At 38.6% G+C, this 21,779-nt stretch overlaps 1 protein-coding gene across 12 annotated transcripts in view; it reads right to left on the bottom strand.

Moving 5' to 3' along the window:
* The window catches only part of tenm3 (teneurin transmembrane protein 3), a 628,014-nt gene that overhangs the window by 299,587 nt on the left and 306,648 nt on the right, over nucleotides 1-21,779 (bottom strand). For all 12 annotated transcript variants that reach the window (XM_037538774.1, XM_037538773.1, XM_037538778.1 and 9 more), the window contains one exon: nucleotides 17,729-18,001. In XM_037538774.1, the coding sequence (XP_037394671.1) occupies nucleotides 17,729-18,001 (273 nt within the window). The remainder of the gene's footprint in view (nucleotides 1-17,728; nucleotides 18,002-21,779) is intronic.

Here is a 21,779-nt window from a genome sequence, read left to right as displayed (position 1 = left end):
AAAATCAAATAATGGACAGAAAAAATACTGTTGCATTTTTGCTGTCTGATGAACAGTTGAACAGTGGTCAGAAAAAAAGGACATTTGAATAAACTGCACAAATAAATCTAATTTCTTATTTGAGTTATATTTCTTAACGGTTATTGTTTTTTGGTTCTCTATCAGATCCTTTTAGTTTTATAGTAAACAGAAGATCGACCTGCTGATGGTGATTATGTGCGATTTTATTTAAAATTTAATGAATGGTATGAAACATTTAATTTCATGAAACATACACTGATTAAACACTTTATTAGGAACACTATTTAGAGCTTGCTTTGCTCTAACACTAGCCTCAGTTCTCCAAGGCATGGATTCTAGAAGATGTTGGAAGCATTTCTTTGAGATTCTGGTCTAAGTTGGCATGACAGCATCATCCAATTCCTGCAGAATTTTCACGTTTACTTTCATGCTGTAAATCTCCTGTTCTACAACATCCCAAAGGTATTCTATTTGATTTAAAGCCAGGGACTGTGAAGGCCACTGAAGAACACTGAACTCAGTAATATGTTCATGAAACCAGTTTGAGATGACCTTTGCTTTGTGGTGTGGTACATTATTATGTTGGATGCAGCCATTACAAGATGGAAACTGTGGCCATGAAGGGATGTGCATATTAAGCAACAATACTAAGATAGGCTGTGGCATTCAGGAGAGCACCTTGATATCAATCAGTGTATTACTGATTGGTATTACACCACCTCCACCAGCCTGGGATGTTTACTCAAGGCAGGTTGAATCCAGGCAAGGTGCTTGGATTCATGTTGTTTGTGACAAATTCTGACTCTAACATCTCTGTCCCTCAGCAAAAATTGAGGTTCATCAGGCTAGACTTTGGTTATCTAGTCTTTAACTGTCCAGTTCTGGTGAACCTATGCCCACTATAGCTTCAGCTTTCTGTTCTTGGCTGACAGAACTGAAACCCAATGTGGTCTTCAACTGGAGTAGCAGAAGCTCAAGGTTTGACGTGTTGCACACTCTGAGATGCAGAGATACAGGTGTACAGAGTAACCACAGTCTTTCTGTCAGCTCAAACCAATCAGGCCATTCTCGGTTGACCTCTTTGATCAAGGTGTTTCCATCAGCAGAACTGATGTGCTGCTCACTGGATGTTTTTTTTTTTATTGCACCAGTCTGAGCAAACTCTAGATAGTAATGTGCATAAAAAATTCCAGGAGATCAGCATTTAGAGAAATAGTTAAAGTCCGTTTGACACCAACAATCATGACAATCATAATGACTGTGATCGCATTCTTCCTCCATTCGAGCCCATATCTGCATGATCTTATGCACTGCATTGCTGCCACATGATTGGATGATATAAAATTGCATTAATAAGTAGGTATACAGGTTATTCCTAATAAAGTGCTTGGTGAGTGTACACTGCAAGTATTTCACTGTCAACTGTTTCATTATTTAACTGTTAAATATAATTCATTCTACATGCTTCAAGATATCAGCACAGGTTGGAGTTTTGACACTTTGGCTAAAAACACTGGCAGATTAAAAAACAGAAAGAATTATGGTTGTTTTCTTCAGCTACTGGCTCTCCAATAAGTTCCTTCATCGCTATAGAAAAGAGTGAATGGATGGCCACTTTGTTGTCTAGAAATAATGTATCTTTTGATGCACAGATTTTCCCAAAAACATTAAATTAAGTGACACAACGGACATTTTGTCGTTCCACATCTTAAAAAAGGTCAAGTGATTTGAAGTTTGGATTGGTAAGCTGGATTGCTACTGACAGGGAAATGTGTAATATATTATTAATCACATTTCTGTTTCAGCTGATATATAAAAGTGCAGCCGGTCTCCTGCTTTGCCATGTTTTGTAATGGCCTGTATTTAGAAGTGGGGGGAATTGGAAGTGCGCGGTAAAAGTGCTGTTAACTGAAGTGTAATGTGACACTGTAGCCCCTCCAGTGATTTGTAAGCTATTGATTTATTGTTATGTTCTGGTTCTCCATGTCTGTGTTAGCTGCAGACGCAGTGCAGCAGGAAGGGCCAACAGACGCTCTTTGAAATGTCAGAATATGGGAGAGTGTTTGGGAGGAAGCATGTCATCATCCTCAAAAAAACACACGCACACACACACACACACACACACACACACACACACACACACACACAGACTGGAATTTAGAGCTAAGACAAACCGTGTGTCTTGTAAAGTATCTAGTATCAGTGAGCTCAAACTCAGCACAGATGGTGAATGCACCCCTGACTAACCCCCCACTCATTTCTTTTCTCATTCTTTCTCTCCCTATTTCCTCTTTCTTTTTGTTCTTCGTTTTCTCTTTTATTTCTCTTTATTTTTCATTTATTATTCATGTTATTTTTCTCCCTATTTCTTGTTTCCATTTTCTCTCCTTATTTTCTTTTTATTTCTCTCTTTCATCTCCCTGTTTACTCTCATATTTCTCTCTCTCTTTCGCTCCCTTATTTTCCCTCCCTTTTGTTTCTGTCTTCTCTCTACCTGGTTTGCTTTGTTTCCCTCTCTGTCTTCCCTTGTTCTCTTCTCTCCCTTTTATTTCTCTCTCTCTCTCTCTCTCTCTCTCTCTCTCTCTCTCTCTCTCTCACTCTCCCAGAACTCAAAGACTCAGCTTTATGCCTTTGCTAGCATCCCACATTTTTGGGCAAGGCCACGCAGTTTTGGACAAAATTCTGGAGAAATCTGATGCTGAAATTGAGAAGGCCACTTGAGAGAGAAAAAAAAGAGAATGAAAGAAAGAGAGAGAGAGAGAGAGCATATGGAATTACGCTCTACCACTGACCAAAACTCACCAGGGAAAAATAGCGTGTCTAAAGTGTGTAGTGAGGGATATATGGAGTGGTCTCAAGTTCAGAACAGTTATGACAAGAATGCTCACATCCATATTCAGAAACTGTAAAATGAAATAAAATAAAATAACATATAAAAAAGCTTGCAGATGGACATGGCAGTTGATGAGGAGTGTGAAACATAGCCGTTAATGTTCAGAGGCATGCCCTGGTTTCCAGGGTTTTTAACTCAGCCTATTGTTGGCAGTGCGCTTGTGAAACTGCTACTCTGTCAGTCAGAGGCTGGAGAGAGTGCTGTTTAATGAGAGTGTGTAAGTATAACAAAAGCACCGTTAATGCCATTAGCGTGCCAGCCATGGCCCCGTAACATTTCAGTGCTACGCCGGAACCACACGTTTCAAACAGCTTTTTTTTTGCAAGCTGCAATTAACTTGTGTACCATTTCTCTTTCCGTCGAGCTGAATAGGACCTGACAATTTCCATTTTTGGTAGATAGCCGACTGCCAAGCCCATAAAAGTGTATCTGGATCAGGTTCAGAATGTGTTCTGTACCCCTCCTCTGTCCCCCTATTGAGTTTATACGTTCAGATGCATATTCATACTTTATTTCTCATAGCTGACTGAACCGTGCAGAGAAATTCTGTGGAAAGTGTAGATTCAAAATTTTCAATCCATACAATATTTGTGTTTGTGACAAAGGAAAAGGGGAGATATTTTATTATGTAATTACTATTTAATAGTATAGTTAAAATTACATGAATTATCTTCTAACAGGTAATCTAACTCTAGTAACATGGTACTGCCAAATGGAAGATGATAAAAGGTAGAAGGAGAGAGAAAGATGATGTAGTGATGGTTACTGACTAGTGTTAAAAAAACATCTGTTTCACATTTACCTCAGTTGTACGAGATTACAGCACTTTGTCTACCAGCCACTGCTACTAAACATTCACAGACCTAACCTTAACCTCAGCAACCAAAAGATCAGCTTTAGTCTTACTTTTTTCTAGCAAAAGCGGCAGTTTTTTTCTCATGGAGAGCAGGCTAATGTCCCCCAACCACTAAATGTTCATGTTTTTACCATCCTGTGGGATTTGGGCCCCACAACGAGAGAAATACGCACACTGGACACGTCTTTCTGTTGGACACATGGGAACTATCATAATCATAGATTAAAAAAAAAAAATCAAGTGCATGTGTATGGGTACAGAAATCAAGCAAGGGAAATATGTAGAATGATAAGCCACAAGCAGTAGTTATATAAAAGTTTGTTAAAAGAAAATTTTAATATAAAATAATAATTAAATTATAATAAATAATTAAACTACTTTATAATTTATCACTACGTTAGGCGTATGGGAAAGGATTTAACTAGATGTCTAGTTTCAGTGACAGCGATTTCCATGAAAACAGTAAATGAGTGAATCTGAGTAGAGGTGCACTGGTCAAAAACTATTAAAATAATAATAATAATAATAATAATAATAATAATAATAATAATAACTTGTTGTCAGAAGAGGTGTGATGAACAATAAGTTACAATACAATGTTGTTATAATGAAATAAACTCAACATACTCTAAGACAGCACCAAATTTATTTTGCTAAAATTTCCTGGGTGTGGTGGCCAGTTCGACATCATTAGCCGTGTGTTTCGTCTAAGCTCAGCTGCAAGCTTTTACAAGTGAATGAGAGTCAACTTGTGGTCCAAATAATGAACTTTACCAGGTGATATAAACAGTGTGGTGCGTTCTACCTGCTAACAAAACGCAAAATGATTCTGCTGGCATCAAAAAGGGCAAAAAGCCAGCTTCCCTAATCAGTAGGCACATGGGCCCTTCAAGAAAACTGAACTAAAATTTTGAGTGGAAGATTCTAGAATGTGTGTGTGTGTGTGTGTGTGTGCACATGCTTCAGTCTTTGATGCGTGCTGCGTTTAATATCCCTCACTGATGCCGTGTTTCTGCTGTGTGAGAGTTTGTGCCAGCTGCGAACTGCATGGCTCACATTGTATTCGTTCTGCTTTTACATTTTCATCTTGCAGCACTGATGGTGTTAGTGAGAAAGCAAGAATCAGAGAGAGGGCAAGAGAGAGCAAAGGAGAGAGAGAGAGAGTGTTCAGGCTACAACTGAACTGGAAAAAAAGGAACAAATTAAGAAAGCAAAAAAATTACCATTCAAAGTCCAAATGATGTATTCGAGTTGGCACTCGAATCACAGACAGTCTAAAAGGGAACTTTGTTAACTTGTCATGTTTAATGTTGCATAATTTACTTTATTTTTTAAATGTTTTAACTTTACTTTTAATTTACATTTACTTTTTAACTTGTGGTTACTGCGGTAGACTGACAAGACAAAAAGCCAATGAATGCAATAAATACAGATGACCTGAAAAATGTTAAAAAGAAAGAAAAAAGTTAAAACAAAATTCATTTTAAATAACTGTGATTATATGCAATGCAGAAATGTCTTCATTAACAAACTTCAGCATGTAAGCATTACACATATGCGTTCAACTGTCCAATGATGTTGCGTGAGCAGCAGTTCAAAAAGGAAGCCTGTGCTAGCCTTCGCCCTCCTAGCATTGACAGTATCATGTGATTGGGGGGAGTCCCAACTAGTGGATGGATTTGGTGATTATTAAATAGGGGAGAAAACTGAGTATAAATAAATAAATAAATAAATAAATAGCGTAAAATAAAAACAATGACCAAACAAACTTGTCAGTTTATATGTTTGTCTCTGCATGAGCACCAAGATGAGACCATTAGTCAATAGTAAGTTACCTCTCTCCACTATAGGAGCAAAAACGTTATCTTTCTTAACCTATTAAATAACAATTTTTTGTTTGAAACATTCCAAAATTAACTAAAAGGGCAATGGGTTTCATCTGTTGGCAAATTTTTTTTTTATTTCATTTAATTTATTTTGCCTTATGAGAAGATTTGTAGACATACATATTTATTTATTAATATTTATATTCACAAATTTTAGTTGAATAGCCCTAGTCTAAAGTATTGTAGTGCATGCATAAATACTGCTTATACTGTACAGGTATAATAACAAACAATGTTATTTTTGATTGAACTGAATTATGAACGTGCTCAGCTGTGCTGGACCTGAGCGTTTGAGTGTGTGCTGTTCAGTGTGTAGCGGAGGCGTCAGGATGATAAAGTGAGGGAGTGCTGACAGGCTGAAAATGAATTTTGAAAAGGCAGTTGGAGGCCTGCTATTGAGAACGCTGACCCAAAAATAACTGCATTTACCTTCGGCCATTTCTGAGCTGCTTAGCTTTGGGAGTGCAGGATGAGTCCACTAGAGTAGAAAATTTAGAAAATACAGAAAAAAAAGTAGTAAGGATGTTAGTGCAATTCATGCTTTTTTTGCATTCATCTGTATCTCATTTATGCACGCACACGCACACAGTCCCGCAGGGGTCTAAGGAAGTGCAGTGTTTCTTGGTAAACACAGTGGCTGCTGTGAATGCGTGTGTGTGCGTGTATGTGTGATAAGGGTGAGTAAGTGACTCGCTGATAGCTTATCCACTCCCCGCTCTAACAAAAGCGAAGTGTATGCTGATGCTGTTCAGACTGAGCGAGTTCACGACCCTTCTGAGAAAAACACCACAACTCTCTCAGCCTCCAGAGAGAAAACCCACCGGGCCATTCAGCCAAGAACACACTCTGCTCCATTCTCCTCCATCTCCCAGCATCATCTCGGGTGTTATTGTGTAGCCGTCGCTGCTTCAGGATGGAGCCATTTCACGCCTGAAGCCAGGAAGGAAGAGTTTGTTTTCCAAAAGAACAAAAAGACCTTATGAATGAGGCTGAAACTCACACAGGATCACCTGAACAACACAGAACACGATAAAAAAGAAAGTACAATATTAACCCCTTAAAGTCTAAGAGCCTCTATTTGGGCTCACACTTCAATGCCTCACTTCTGTTGTTGAATGCTTGTATAAATGTCACAGAAAAAATATAAAAAATTAAAAGAATGAATAAAAAATAAGCAATCTTTTTTATTTTGTCTGCAGCCACACAATTCTTGACCCCCGAAGTACAGAACTTACATAGTAGTTTCAACACAAAGAATCTTAGCATCTTAAATGTTGCCCAAAAATCAATATCTCATTTTGAGATTGTTCCAAGAACTTTATGAGATTAAAAAATGTATTTATAAACTTTTATAAAACTTATTTTAAGTGACTGCGTATATTGAAATTGTCAACTGAAATTGCTAATGTGGTTTCTGATACTGTCTATAATGGGAAAAATGGTATGCTGTGCAATTTTTTTCCATACTTTTGTCCATTTTTATAGCAAACAGTGTCATTCAGTACCAGAAATCAGATAAGCAAGTCTACTTGAGATTACTTCACAGAACTCGACAAGGCTTGATGTGTTATGATTTAGGCATTTACAGGACTTTACAGGAGAAGCGAAAAACCTACTTCACTTTTAATGTAAGTCAATGGAACCAGACTTTTTTTTGGGTCATTTTGGGTCATCTGTTTTGGTACATTCTTCATGAAATTTACACACAATGTAAAGGGCAACAGGCATTTTCAAATAATATTAAAAACTAAAAAACGACAAAAATGTTTTTTAAGAGAGATCAGATGTTTCTAAAACCCCATACCAGTTCTTAATTAATCACTTCACACAGTGTGACTCAAACAAACTTGTGAAAACTATCAAACAGCTAACACGCTTTCTTTCATTCAAGCGGAACTTTATAGGCTCTTCTTGAGTCTATCATGGCTTTGTATTCTTCCTCATGCAATGCTGATGTACTGATGTGTTTATATAATGTAAAGCACTGCCACATGTCAGGTTTACAGGGAAGAAAAAAAATGTTCTTGTATGTTAGAGGTGCAGCCATTGTGCAAGAAAGACACTAAAGGGCTAAAGATTTAAGCAACATTTCCGTGCTTCCCAGAGTTATGCCCCATTTCTCAACAACAATAGCTCAGCTTGGAGAAGAATTAAGCTCACCACAGACCCAGGAAATACAAGCAATATGTGCCAAAAGACATACAGTGAAGAACCTCAGTGACTTTTGTGCATGCGTGTGTGAATTTGCATGCATGTGTGTATTTATTTCTTTGTGGGGATCAGATCCCCCAGGATTATGAAAACATAAATATGTAGTGGTTATGGGGACATGAGGAAAGAAAACTAATCCTATACTTAAAAACCAGCTTCTTTCCATATACTTAGATTGCTGCTAAAGCCTGAGTAGACTGACAAACAAATGTGATGAGCCAGTTATTAATTTTTGCATTACTTTTGAAGGATAAGCTTAGCATTTGGGTTGTACTGAACTTGTGCATGTGTCTTGTGGCAAGTTACTTACATGTCATTAACTGCAAATTACATAGCTACTCACTGTATATTCTAATGTGCAAGATTTTGTTGTTGTTGGGATATGGTGAATTGTTTGCTTGGTGTATGAGATGGCGATGTCCTCCAAAACATATTAGAGAAGCATTATTTGAACATTTTTAGGACAGTACAAATAAAAATGTACTGAACTGAGTAAAGAATGATGAAAATTATTATTATTATTATTACTAGTAGTAGTAGTAGTAGCAGTAGTAGTAGATGTACACTATATTGCCAAAAGTATTCACTTGTCTTCCTCACGCATATGAACTTGAGTGACATCCCATTCTTAATCCATAGGGTTTACTACAATGTATGCCCACCCTTTGCAGCTATAACAGCTTCAACTCTTCTGGGAAGGCTTTCCTCAAAGTTTAGCAGTGTGTTTATGGGAAATTTTGAACATTCTTCCAGAAGCGCATTTGTGAGGTCAGAGAGTGATGTTGGATGAAAATGCCTGGCTCACAGTCTCCACTCTAATTCATCCCAAAGGTGTTGAGGAGGCCAGTCAAGTTCTTCCACACCAAACTCACTCATCCATGTCTTTATGTATCTTGCTTTGTGCACTGCTGCGCAGTCATGTTGGAACAGGAAGGGACAATGTGGTCAGACAAGTACCGTTCTCCTGGTAACCACTAAACCCAGATTCGTCCATCGGATTGCCAGATGGAGAAGCGTGATTCATCACTCCACAGAACACGTTTCCACTACTCTACAGTTTAGTGGCGGCACTTTACATCACTGCATTCAACGCTTTGCATTGCGCTTTACATTGTAAGGCTTGGATGCAGCTGCTTGGCCACGGAAACCCATTTTCCATGAAGCTCTCTATGCACTGTTCTTGAGCTAATCTGAATGCCACATCAAGTTTGGAGGTCTGTAGCGATATACTCTGCAGAAAGTTGCCAACCTCTGTGCACTATGTGCCTCAGCATCCACTGACCTCATGCTATCATTTTATGTGGCCTGCCACTTCGTGGCTGAGTTGCTGTCATTTCCATTCACTTACACTTTGTTATAATACCACTGACAGTTGACTGTGGAACATTTAGTAGCGAGGAAATTTCACAACTGGACTAGTTGCACAGGTGACATCCTATTACCGTACCACGCTGGAATTCACTGAGCTCCTGAGAGCAACCCATTCTTTCACAAATGTTTGCAGAAGCAGTCTGCATGCCTAGGTGCTTGGTTTTATACAACTGTGGCCATGGAAGTGATTGGAACACCTGAAGTCAATGATTTGGATGTGTGAGCGAATACCTTTAGCGATATAGTGTAGCATTAAAGGGAACTTGTTACACAACACACCTCTGGCAATAATGTCTTTACACAGAAATATTCACACACACACACACACGCACACACACACACACACACACACACACACACACATTAGCATGTTTACTGTATGTCAAATGTGTCAAACCATGTTTTAGAATGACATTTTGAACTGGTCTTTTGCCTGAACTTTACATGCATGACATGACTGTGAGAGTGGGTTTTTGTGTGTATGTGTGTGTGTGTGTGTCTGTGTTTTCTCCTTTAGAGTCTGCTGTAAATGGTGTGTGTGTATACATGTGGAGATGGCCAAGCTAAGCTGGTTAAGATATTTACAGGATTTGTTTTGTTGTTGACACTTTTTTCCTAATCTGATTAAAGCCGGGGTCTCTCTCTCACTCACTTGCTCACACAAACGAGCAGAGAAACAGATCACACAGCCTCACCATGAACTACTCCAGCACACATACATATACGTACACACACACACACACACACACACACACACACACACACACACACACACACACACACACACACACACACAAATCACTCACAGCTTATGATTCAGAGAGAGAGTGAAAGAGAGAGAAAGAGGGGGGCAGACAGGGAGGAAGATGACATTATAAATCTGGCTTGACTGGTGGTCACTAATGCTGGCCAAATTGGGCTTACAATTTTCTCTCTCTCTCTCTCTCTCTCTCTCTCTCTCTCTCTCTCTCTCTCTCTCACACACACACACACACACACACACACACACCATAAGCTCTTGACCCAGACAAAAAGGGCTGCTCTAAGCGATCAACTGAGACATCCACCCAGTCAGAGAAAGAGGGGTTTGGGGCCAGGGCGAGTGCCGCTGCTTGGCTGTCAGAAACCTTTAAAGCTTTCCTGGAGCTTTAGTGCAGCTTAAAAAATACACACACACACACACACTTTTTCCAGACCTTTTCTTTCCTCTCCTATACTAATGGCACGCCCCTACTTCTGGCAGGACACGCACATCTTCTTAACTTTGTTTTTTGATTAAAACACCCCCTCAACCCACCCTCCAAAAAAAAAAAAAAATTTTTTTTTAAAAGAGCGCCCAATCAAAAATGGAAAGGATCAAAACCACAGTCGGGGGCACTGCTAACGAGACCCAAAAACCCATCAGTGCTGCCCCACGGCTGTTTCCCCCTGCAGCTCCTGTTCAAACACACACTCAGAATCTCAAATATGTTCAAACACACACTCTGCCACTCACTATCGGTTCACTGGCCGGACAGTGGCATTCATCTGATTGCAAACCAAGACAGTGTGCAGTGAGTGTACAGAACAGAGGCTTCCTTACACAAACTTACCATAAGAAATGATTCTTGAGACACTGTTCATGACAGTTTTGAGGTAAGATTTTGTATTAAAAATTTTGAAGTTTTTAAATAGATACATGGCGGAAGGGGACATGCAGGGCATTGTAAGGCAAGAGAGCACCCAAAAACTGCTTTATTTTTTGAGGTGAAGGTTCACTTGTCAGTTTGAACAGTAAACAAAATGGCTATTTGTGTCCCTTAGTCTACAAAGTTATAGAGGACATTTAGCAGATCTGCAATGAAAACAAGACAAAACAAGTACGCAAAAAGAAAAAAAAATACACACACACACACACACACACACATATATATATATATATGTATATATATATATATATATATATATATATATATATATATATATATATATATATATATATATATCGCTGCTGTCTGAAGAAAACCTCGTATCTCCATTTTTGTCATTTTTCATTTTTTGAAATAATTTCAAAGGACCTTTTGTCCTTTACATTGTCTGTGAATTTCATGATGAATGGACCAAAAGAAACGGCCCAAAATGACTTGGAAAGACGTCTGGTTGCATTGACTTACATTGAAACTACAGTAGGTTTATTCTTTCTCCTGTAAAGTTACCATTTTGGAGATATGAGGTTTTCTCCCATCAACAGCAATATAGATATACATATACACTGCTCAAAAAAATAAAGGGAACACTCAAATAACACATCCTAGATCTGAATGAATGAAATATTCTCATTGAATACTTTGTTCTGTACAAAGTTGAATGTGCTGACAACACAATCAGACAAAAATCATTAATGGAAATCAAATTTATTAACCAATGGAGGCCTGGATTTGGAGTCACACACAAAATTAAAGTGGAAATTTCACAACTGGACTAGTTGCACAGGTGGCATCCTATTACCGTACCACGCTGGAATTCACTGAGCTCCTGAGAGCGACCCATTCTTTCACAAATGTTTGCAGAAGCAGTCTGCATGCCTAGGTGCTTGGTTTTATACAACTGTGGCCATGGAAGTGATTGGAACACCTGAAGTCAACGATTTGGATGGGTGAGCGAATACCTTTAGCAATATAGTGTAGCATTAAAGGGAACTTGTTACACAACACACCTCTGGCAATAATGTCTTTACACAGAAATATTCACACACACACACACACACACACACACATACACATTAGCGTGTTTACTGTATGTCAAATGTGTCAAACCATGTTTTAGAATGACATTTTGAACTGGTCTTTTGCCTGAAATTTACATGCATGACATGACTGTGAGAGTGGGTTTTTGTGTGTATGTGTGTGTGTCTGTGTTTTCTTCTTTAGAATCGGCTGTAATATATATATATATATATATTACATATATAATATATTATATATATAATATAATTATATTAAATAATATATAATATAATTATATATTTGGAGTCACACACAAAATTAAAGTGGAAAAACACACTACAGGCTGATCCAACTTTGATGTAATGTCCTTAAAACAAGTCAAAATGAGGCTCCGTATTGTGTGTGGCCTCCACGTGCCTGTATGACCTCCCTACAACGCCTGGGCATGTTCCAGATGAGGTGGTGGATGGTCTCCTGACGGATCTCCTCCCAGACCTGGACTAAAGCATCCGCCAACTCCTGGACAGTCTGTGGGGCGTTGGTGGATGGAGTGAGACATGATGTCCCAGATGTGCTCAATCGGATTCAGGTCTGGGGAACGGGCGGGCCAGTCCATGGCTTCAATACCTTCATCTTGCAGGAACTGCTGACACACTCCAGCCACATGAGGTCTAGCATTGTCCTGCATTAGGAGGAGCCCAGGGACAACCGCACCAGCATATGGTCTCACAAGGGGTCTGAGGATCTCACCTCAGTACCTAATGGCAGTCAGGATAACTCTGGCGAGCACATGAAGGGCTGTGCGGCCTCCAAAGAAATGCCACCCACACCATTACTGACCCACTGCCAAACCGGCCATGCTGAAGGATGTTGCAGGAGGTCATTTTGCAGGGCTCTGGCAGTGCTCCTCCTGTTCCTCCTTGTATAAAGAGGGAGGTAGCGGTCCTGCTGCTGGGTTGTTGCCCTCTTACGGCCTCCTCCACGTCTCCTGGTGTACTGGCCTATCTCCTGGTAGCACCTCCAGCCTCTGGACACTACGCTGACAGACACAGCAAACCTTCTTGCCACAGCTCGCATTGATGTGCCATCCTGGATGAGCTGCACTACCTGAGCCACTTGTGTGGGTTGTAGAGTCCGTCTCATGCTACCACGAGTGTGAAAGCACCACCAACATTCAAAAGTGACCAAAACCTCAGCCAGAAAGCATAAGTACTGAGAAGTGGTCTGTGGTCCCCACCTGCAGAACCACTCCTTTATTGAGTGTGTCTTGCTAATTGCCAATAATTTCCACCTGTTGTCTATTCCATTTGCACAACAGCATGTGAAATTGCAATCAGTGTTGCTTCCTAAGTGGACAGTTTGACTTCACAAAAGTTTGATTTACTTGGCATTTTATTGTGTTGTTTAAGTGTTCCCTTTATTTTTTGAGCAGTATATATATATATATATATATATATATATATATATATATATATATATATATATATATATTGCATGTATGATATATTCCCTCTGGGTCTGAGTGTCCAGTGACCCAGTGACAAAGCATTGAGGCTCAGATATCTCCTCAAAGATACACACCTAAACACTCTCTCTCTCTTTCTCTACACTTTACACTTTGCATACTATCTCTCTTTCTTTTTGTTCTCTCTGTTTTGTCTTCTCTTTCAGTACATATCCTTTTCTGTTTGTGTCTCTTTTTTTCTTTCCTTTTCTCTCTTTCCTTCTCTTTCTACTCTCTTTCCATACCCTGTCTCTTTCTCCTTCTCACTCCCTGTTCTTTTCTGGTACCTCTCCTCTATTCTTCTCTTTATCTCTTTTCCTTACTCTTTTCTCTCACTCTCACTGTAAAAAAATTAAAACCCTGCATTTGAAGCTTCTATAACACACACACACACACACACACACACACACACACACACACACACACACATACACACACACACACACACACACAGAGCAGGGACTGGCAGCCAAATTCAATAAACATACTCTAACTCAGAGGTGCCCTGCAGGAGGGAATCAACTCTACTAGTTCACCTCTGGTATACACACGTCTTACACTGTTTTATTTTATTACTTTGAAACTTGTAGAATTCTGTGGAAAGTGCAGAAGTAAACTTTTAATCTATACCGCATCTGTGTTTTTAAGTAGAAAAGAAGATATTTTAGAATGAACTGAATTTGTGTTAATATGCTTGCAGTCTTGTTTTGCAGAAAGAAAAGCCATCCTTAACATTACCATGTTTTTGTCATATGTTGACATTAAAACAAACAGTCTGAAGTACAGACTTGACCATGTCAAAACAGAATGTAAATGGAATAAAAACACATTTTATTGTTTAAATATATGTGTAAACCTACAACCTATATATATATATATATATATATATATATATATATATATATATATATCACAAAATACACTTGCAGTAGCTGGAAAGCAGCGGGTAATACAAATAGCCGTCAGTCATTCAGACACTGCAGATCGCTTGGCTCCCGTGCGGCCAGCAGAGCATGTAAACAGGAAAAGCGCTTGATACAGCTGGAAATACTTTACTTCTAGGACTGTCGATACATTCAAGAACATGAAAGCTTGAGGGAAAGTGAATTGATAATACAATGCCAGTAATAGGACTAGTTTCTAATACAATGTACATATACAGACTAAAAACCTACCCCTTCTATTTAGTGGCTTCAGCTACTTTAAGGTGCACCCATTGCTGTCAATGTTGCAAAAGCTCCACAGAATAGCACTGCCAATAGAATGGCACTCTCTGAAGCAGCCACAGATGAGCCTATGCCATCATGCCCAAACTCAAGCATCATACAAAGGGGTACAAAGCCTGAGATCTGAAGTTGTTTCTTATTCTGATACCTGAAACTTGATGCTGTGGTCTGAGTATGTCCTAAATTGTGCACCCTACCAAACAGGCAATGTTTTTTAGGCATGTCATATGCCTGCTGCACAAACGTGTTTAACCAGTGCAGCTCAACAGCTCATCTATGTCAGATACCATGAATGTGGTATTATCACATAACTCAACATTTAGAAGTTCACTGTTGCTCACTGTTGCATGAAAAAAATCTATGTTTTATATGTTTATATGTATGTTTTTTAACCAGCAGGAAATGAGTTTTTACTGTTACAGGAGACTGTTACTGCAGTAACTTTGTTAACCGTGAGAGGGTACAGGTCTAAGTGCACATTCACTTTCCATGTACACACACTTGCATGCACACACAGGCACCACACACATCACTAGAGGGTCAAAGCTGCTTTCAGAAATATTAAATACATTAAAGGAAATGAATTTGTAGTACAGAGCCTAATCCCCCATTGAAGCATCTGCTCACTGCTCCCACCATCAGAGACATTAAAGCCCAACTTCATCTCATAATGGTACACACACACACACACACACACACACACACACACACACACACACACACACACAGAGTCATTCAGCCTATTCAGCATCTCACTCCTCTTAATTAAGGCAAAAGGTGATAATGAAAGTGATTAGAACGAGTTTTTTAAAGGTTATTCATATACAACACCTGTTAGTCAGGAGAATCTTAATAAACCAGTTTAATAGTGGGAATAATTTAAGAGAGGTTTTTTCATGAGAAGGGAAAAATGGAACAAAAGATAATTAATTAGTGGTTAGATTAAAAAAATGCAGACTTTCTGTATCTGTCAGCAGATTGAGCCCCCTCTTAGGAAAAGAAAAACAAGAAAGAAAAATTGACTTCAATTGGCTACATAAAGAGAAATAAGAATAACACAGAAAAAAAATTAAATATAAATATAAATCACGTTTTGAATGTGTGTGTGTGTGTGTGTGTATGTGTGAATGTGTGTGTGTGAGGATGTATGTGTGTTGTCTCTGTGCTGTGTGTGGGTGTGCCTTGTGTGTGTGGTGTGCATATTTATGTGTGTATGTGTGTGGGATGTGTGAGTTGTGTGTTGCTTCCTCTCCAAAAAAGTCATTTTCATGTGAAGGAAGTCACGGAAAGGAGGTTCAATAGCAGCGTCTGTCACCTGAGCATTTGAGCATTCACATCCGTTACGCCTGCTTTAAGAGGAAGAGATAGATGAATGAAGAGGGCGGTGGAGAGAGAAAGCATGTGAGAGAGAGAGAGAGAGAGAGAGAAAGAGAGAAGAGATAGACTGTGGTTTCCCGTTTCCTGTAGTTCTATCTCTCTCTCCATCACTCCTCCAGGTTTTAAGGCTGATCAAATTTGCACTTCAAACCTCCTGGCTGGGCTAATCAGCTATTGTGTGTGTTCGCTCAAGCAGAAGCAGCATTCCAGAGGCGGCTATGTGAAATATCCTAGCACTCAGTGTGTGCGCATTCACACACACACACACACACACACACACACACACACACTCAAACACACACACTGCACATGTGTACCTTTGACTGGTCATATGTGGGGCCGTTAAAACAAATCTGTGATGAGGAACACAGGTGAATAAGTCTTGTTGTATGCACACACACTTACACACATAGAGACACAGGACCACAGTCACTGAGTAAATGCATGTAGTAAGTTCATGTAGCAAATGCTGTGTTTAAAAGAAAAAGGCGAAACAACTTGAAACAGCTGGTTACTGTTGAGACACAAGTCATTTAAATTTAAGGCCTAGTCTGAGACCAGTCACCAGTCAGGTCAACATGGCCTAGTGCAACTCCAATCTGAGTCACTGACTCAAGTCCGGTGGAGATACACGGACAGATTGAGGAGCTGTGGAAAAACAGACAGGCATACAAACACACTCACACACACACCATCACACGCACCACATAAATCACCTGTTATACACCTGGTCGAACACACACTGAGAATACGGTGAGCTTCAGTGAGCTGTAGAGAAGGGAGTGATCTGTAGTTCAAGAAATGCCTTGTACATCATATGCGGTGTGTTTGTATGTGTGTATGTGTGCGTGTCTTAGATTAGTTTGTGTATGCATAAGTGAAAGTGTGTGTGTGAATTCTTTGCACACTTACATATATTCATTTATATACAGTGCAAAAATGTAGGCACCAGGGAAAATTCAGCTAAAAAAGCTGAGCAAACTCCCAGCTTCTAACAAATTCAAATAACATTAATACAGGAACTAGTGTGAGTCTAGTATTTAGAGTTATCATTCAGTACCTAACTGATCTAATCAATTCATCTTTACATAAATTAAACAAGTTTCAGCATTAACTGTAGTTACCATGCTGTAGCTGATTTATCAATACTTTTTGTTCAAGTGTGCTTGTGATGGAAATGAACAACTCCATTAAAGATATCTAGAACCAAACTGTTTTTCAAACCAGCTCACGAGATTACACTGTTAACTGCTTTTGTCAAATAAAGGAAGCCTTGTTACTTTTTATTGTATTTACTTGAATATTTGATATTATGATTTTTAACAACACAAAATGGAGTTATTGCCAAGACCTCTGCTCAATACTATATATGTGCAAATCATATGTGCAAAATATTAGCGTACTTGTGTACATTGTTCTACATGCTCACAAACATTTTTAGACATGCATTACATGTAAAAAGGTTTGTGTGTGTGCCTGTATGTGCCTGTGTGAGAGAGTGCATTTCTTGCCGACAAGTAGAATATGTTTACACGTTGGAGCATGTGGACATGAGGCGTTAAGTCTGTAAGTTGGCTCCTCAGGTAAGTGCACAGGTTGGGATGTTAGGAGTCTTTGCCAGTTGGGTCAGTGTAGGATTAGAGGAGCCACTTTGTGTGTTATTTTTTGTTCTACTTACCGTTATCACTGTCGGACTTGTTCTCATGCTCGGTGTCTGTCAGTGTGAGGGCTGAGTTTGATCTGCTGGACAGGCAGGAGTTCCTGCCAGACTTCACCCCCCTGCCCCACAGCCTCATGGCACGTTCCGGTGACATCACACCCTCGCCCTCGGTGTCCATGTCAGAGCCGGCCGAGTATCCACGGTGAGGAAGGCCCATTTCAGCGCAAAACGCCAAACCGCGCCGGGCAGCTGGCTCACAGATGCCCAACTGCCGCAGGTTAAAGTTCTGCCCTGGAAACACACACACATAAATAGTATAAGTCTTGCCTGATGCAGTACAGGAAATAACAAGCATGTTGATGTTATGTATGAATTATTTCTCACTTGTAGCTCACTGAAAATAGTGTGGAAATGAATACTGCATTTCTGTTTATAAGAAGAGCAGGTTTTTTATTTCGAGTCGAATTTAGATTAAAAGTTTGCACTGTGTGTCTTGTTTGGCCCCAAAATCAATGTTTTTGTCAATTTTTGAAGTTGAAATAAACTGAAAAGTCTACAGTTAAATTGTTGATACAGAACATAAATCAAATGTAAATACATTACATAACTACATAATTATTCATAACAAGATTAGCGTGATAATTCTAGAAATCTAGACAATAAAGCTAGATTATTGTCTGAGTTTCCAGTTAACAAACTGAAAATGAGTCACTATTAATTTTATTTTATGTTGAGGTGATAAAGACTGTATATGCCGACTCTGCTCTAAATTAAGTTATTAAGAAAGTTCTTACAGCTTTCTGTTTCTGGATGGATGAAAAGGAGGATAGACAGATGAAGGGACAGATAGAGTGATGGGGGTTCAGGTATGCTTTGTTGCATGGTTAAGTGTGTGTGTTTTAGGGGGGGTTAGAGGATCGTTGGTAAAACACAAGCTGACAGGTAAATGACCTGCTGGCATCAGGGGAGCCATTTGTGAAGCACAGAGAAAAGAATAAAATCCCTGGCAGCGAAGAAAAGACAAAATATAGTTGTACGGTGATAGCACCAGTTAATTTTTTAAAAAACTTGTTTCTGACTGTATTAACTGACCTTAAACTTAAAACCCGAAGAGAAACTGAATATTCTGTAAACAACACTGTTCTGTGTGTGTGTGTGTGTGTATATATATATGTATATATATATATACATATATATATATGTGTGTGTGTATATATATATGTATATATATATATATATATATACACACACACACACACACACACACACACACACACACACACACATACACACACACAAAAAAAAATATTCAAAAGCAGTTGGGAAGCTCAGAAGCTCCTGTTTCTGTATGGGGTTTTAGGCTCAGTAACTCGTACATCTACATCTGTGATAGCTATGTATAATATATAACAACATACAATAAATGCAAAATAATAAATTACACAATTATAATGGAAAAGTAATAGTAATAAAAAAGTGATAATAATTTCTTGGTTTCAAAAACACTTTAACATATTAAAGGACTGGTTATCCAAACTAGGTCTTGGATAATAACTACAATTAACAAAAGGGTACCGTGAGGAGAGATTTAGAAATAGTCACACTAGCTCACTGACATACAGAAAAATCACTACTCAATATATTAATATTATTCGTATTCATCGTAAGCTTCTCTTTTGAATGATCCCATTCCACCTTAAATGGAGCCTGAGGCACCAGAATGTAACTGCTGCACCATTAAAGGTGGAACAGGAAAATTCAAACAAGTAACTCACTTCAGTTTCATGTGCTTTTTTTTAGTGTTGGACAGTTTCTCATTACATATTACATGTATCAGGAAATCAGATGAGTGATTATAAATGCAAATAAGTCTATTCTTCTCCAAATTACGGATGTTTTTCTTAATTCTTTCTCTTCTCCTTTTCGTTAGCTACTAACCAGGCGTAATAATAGCTATAGGCTACATATTACAAACTGTATTTTAACGATCAGCAAAGCTTTATTTTAATGCAAATAAGGATTATTTATTGTCGACCCCTGAGTATGGAAATACTTTGGCTTCTGTGGAGCATATTACACGTTTCTACCCATTTTCTGCCCAATTGCAGTTGCTGCCAACTAGACAACCATTAATCAAGCAAAGTCAGCTTCCACCCAAATTGAAAAAGACAAAGTGAACTACAAACTCTATCGCAACTTTAATTGCCAAGGATTTGCATCCGTACCCAGTTGTTGAGAAGCAGGGTTTTTTTGCGCTTGTACACTTTGGAGCTGAGACAGAGCATCCCGTCTCAAAAATATTTTACTGACACAGTGACGCCCCCCTGCCCCCTCTCTACAATGAGACCACAACCAAAGTTATTAAATCACTGAAGAAAATGGGTGGGACAGCTGTAACGTGCTGCGAAGATACCCATTGCCACAGGGTGTTATGTCACCGTAACTGCGCATTTTATTGCAGATCAGTGGCAGCAACGTCTCATGTGTTCCAAACAAGAGCAGTGAATGAGAGCCTTCCAGTTGACTTGCCATATCATTTCTATTTGATTTATTAATAAAAGATATTGATATTTTTTTTTGCCCACTCTCTTTTTACTCTTCTTTCGACATCAGCGATATATATTAGGTCTCCTGTCTTTGTTTGTGCCTCTGTTTCATTGATTTTCTGTGAAAGTAAATGAACACATTATTTACAGAGAACACATTTTTGTACATTTTAACACAAAGTTGACTGTTGTTCAGCAAAGTTTTGCTGAAAACACTGGAAAAATGTGAAAATATTACTGAATATGTTACATTTGTGTTTTTTTTTGCAAAATATTAATAAATAAAAATTAAATGGAAATTGTGAATAGAAAGTAAAAGGAAAATATATTCATTTTTAAGGCTAATTATTAAAATCAGCCATATTTAATTTTACTTTCTGTATAGGATGTTTACCTTATTTTCCCTTAGAAAACCAATAAAATATGCAATTTTACCAGGGTGCTCAAACTTTTGCATATGACTGCAAGTATTTATATGGAAGAATAATAAATAACCCTAACTCTAATCTTAACCTAAGAAACAAGCAAAAAAGCTTTTGTTCTCAGTTTAAAAGAAAGTAAAATTGAATTTTTCCTGTAGGTTAAGTTTTTTTAAAAATATATGTTCTATTTGTCTGGTTGGTTTTTCTTTGATATAATAAAGATGGCATAACTCATGTACAACAAAAGATAAAAGGAGCTTCTGTAAACAACACTGCTCCACCTGTGCCATGCGCACACACACACACACACACACACACACACACTTATATATAGGCACATGCTCACTCAGCACTAACCCTAACACACCATGTGTGCAACAAAGAGACCATTAAGTCTCATCAGACGCTCAAATATCGGCTGTTCAACACACGCTGCCAAGTTTCAGCACACTGAGAGTGGAACTGTGATCAGATCTGCAACCACAAACACACACTCTTCTACTACACTGCCTGCCCACAGCTTTTACACACACACAAACACACACACACACACACACACACACACACACACACACACACACACACACAACACTCCAGTAAACAGACACACATACACAGACCTACACATGCAACAATGTACCAAGCAAAACTGTTTGGGAGGACATAAAGAAAAGAAAAGAAAACAAAAGAAAAACAGCAGTAAGCAGAAATGTCAGTATGCTAACAGCATGGCCACTTAATTCTAACAAAGCGCATCCCATTCAGTGTGCACAGAAAGGAGTACAAGTATGTTTCACTGGAATGAGGATGATCCTGACCACACACACACACACACACACACACACACACACACACACACACACACAAACACACATACAGATATACCTGTTATAACTCACTTGAAGATAGTAAATACTTTTGAAATGAAAATTAGATTATTTTATGTGAATTTCTTCATTTTTATTACCATGTTTTAAGAAGTCAGACATCTCAAAACTGGAATTTGGGTGACATTTCACAAATTGAAATTCATGAAGTCCAGTCTCTATGGCAGTGCACTGTTTTGCATCAGGAGAAAAATGGCTACTAATTATAAGCCTT

This window comes from Pygocentrus nattereri, chromosome 5 (genome assembly GCF_015220715.1).
Source record: "Pygocentrus nattereri isolate fPygNat1 chromosome 5, fPygNat1.pri, whole genome shotgun sequence".
Classification (NCBI taxonomy): domain Eukaryota; kingdom Metazoa; phylum Chordata; class Actinopteri; order Characiformes; family Serrasalmidae; genus Pygocentrus; species Pygocentrus nattereri.
The sequence above is the reverse complement of the archived record's forward strand: the minus strand, read 5'-3'. Positions and strand labels throughout refer to the sequence as shown.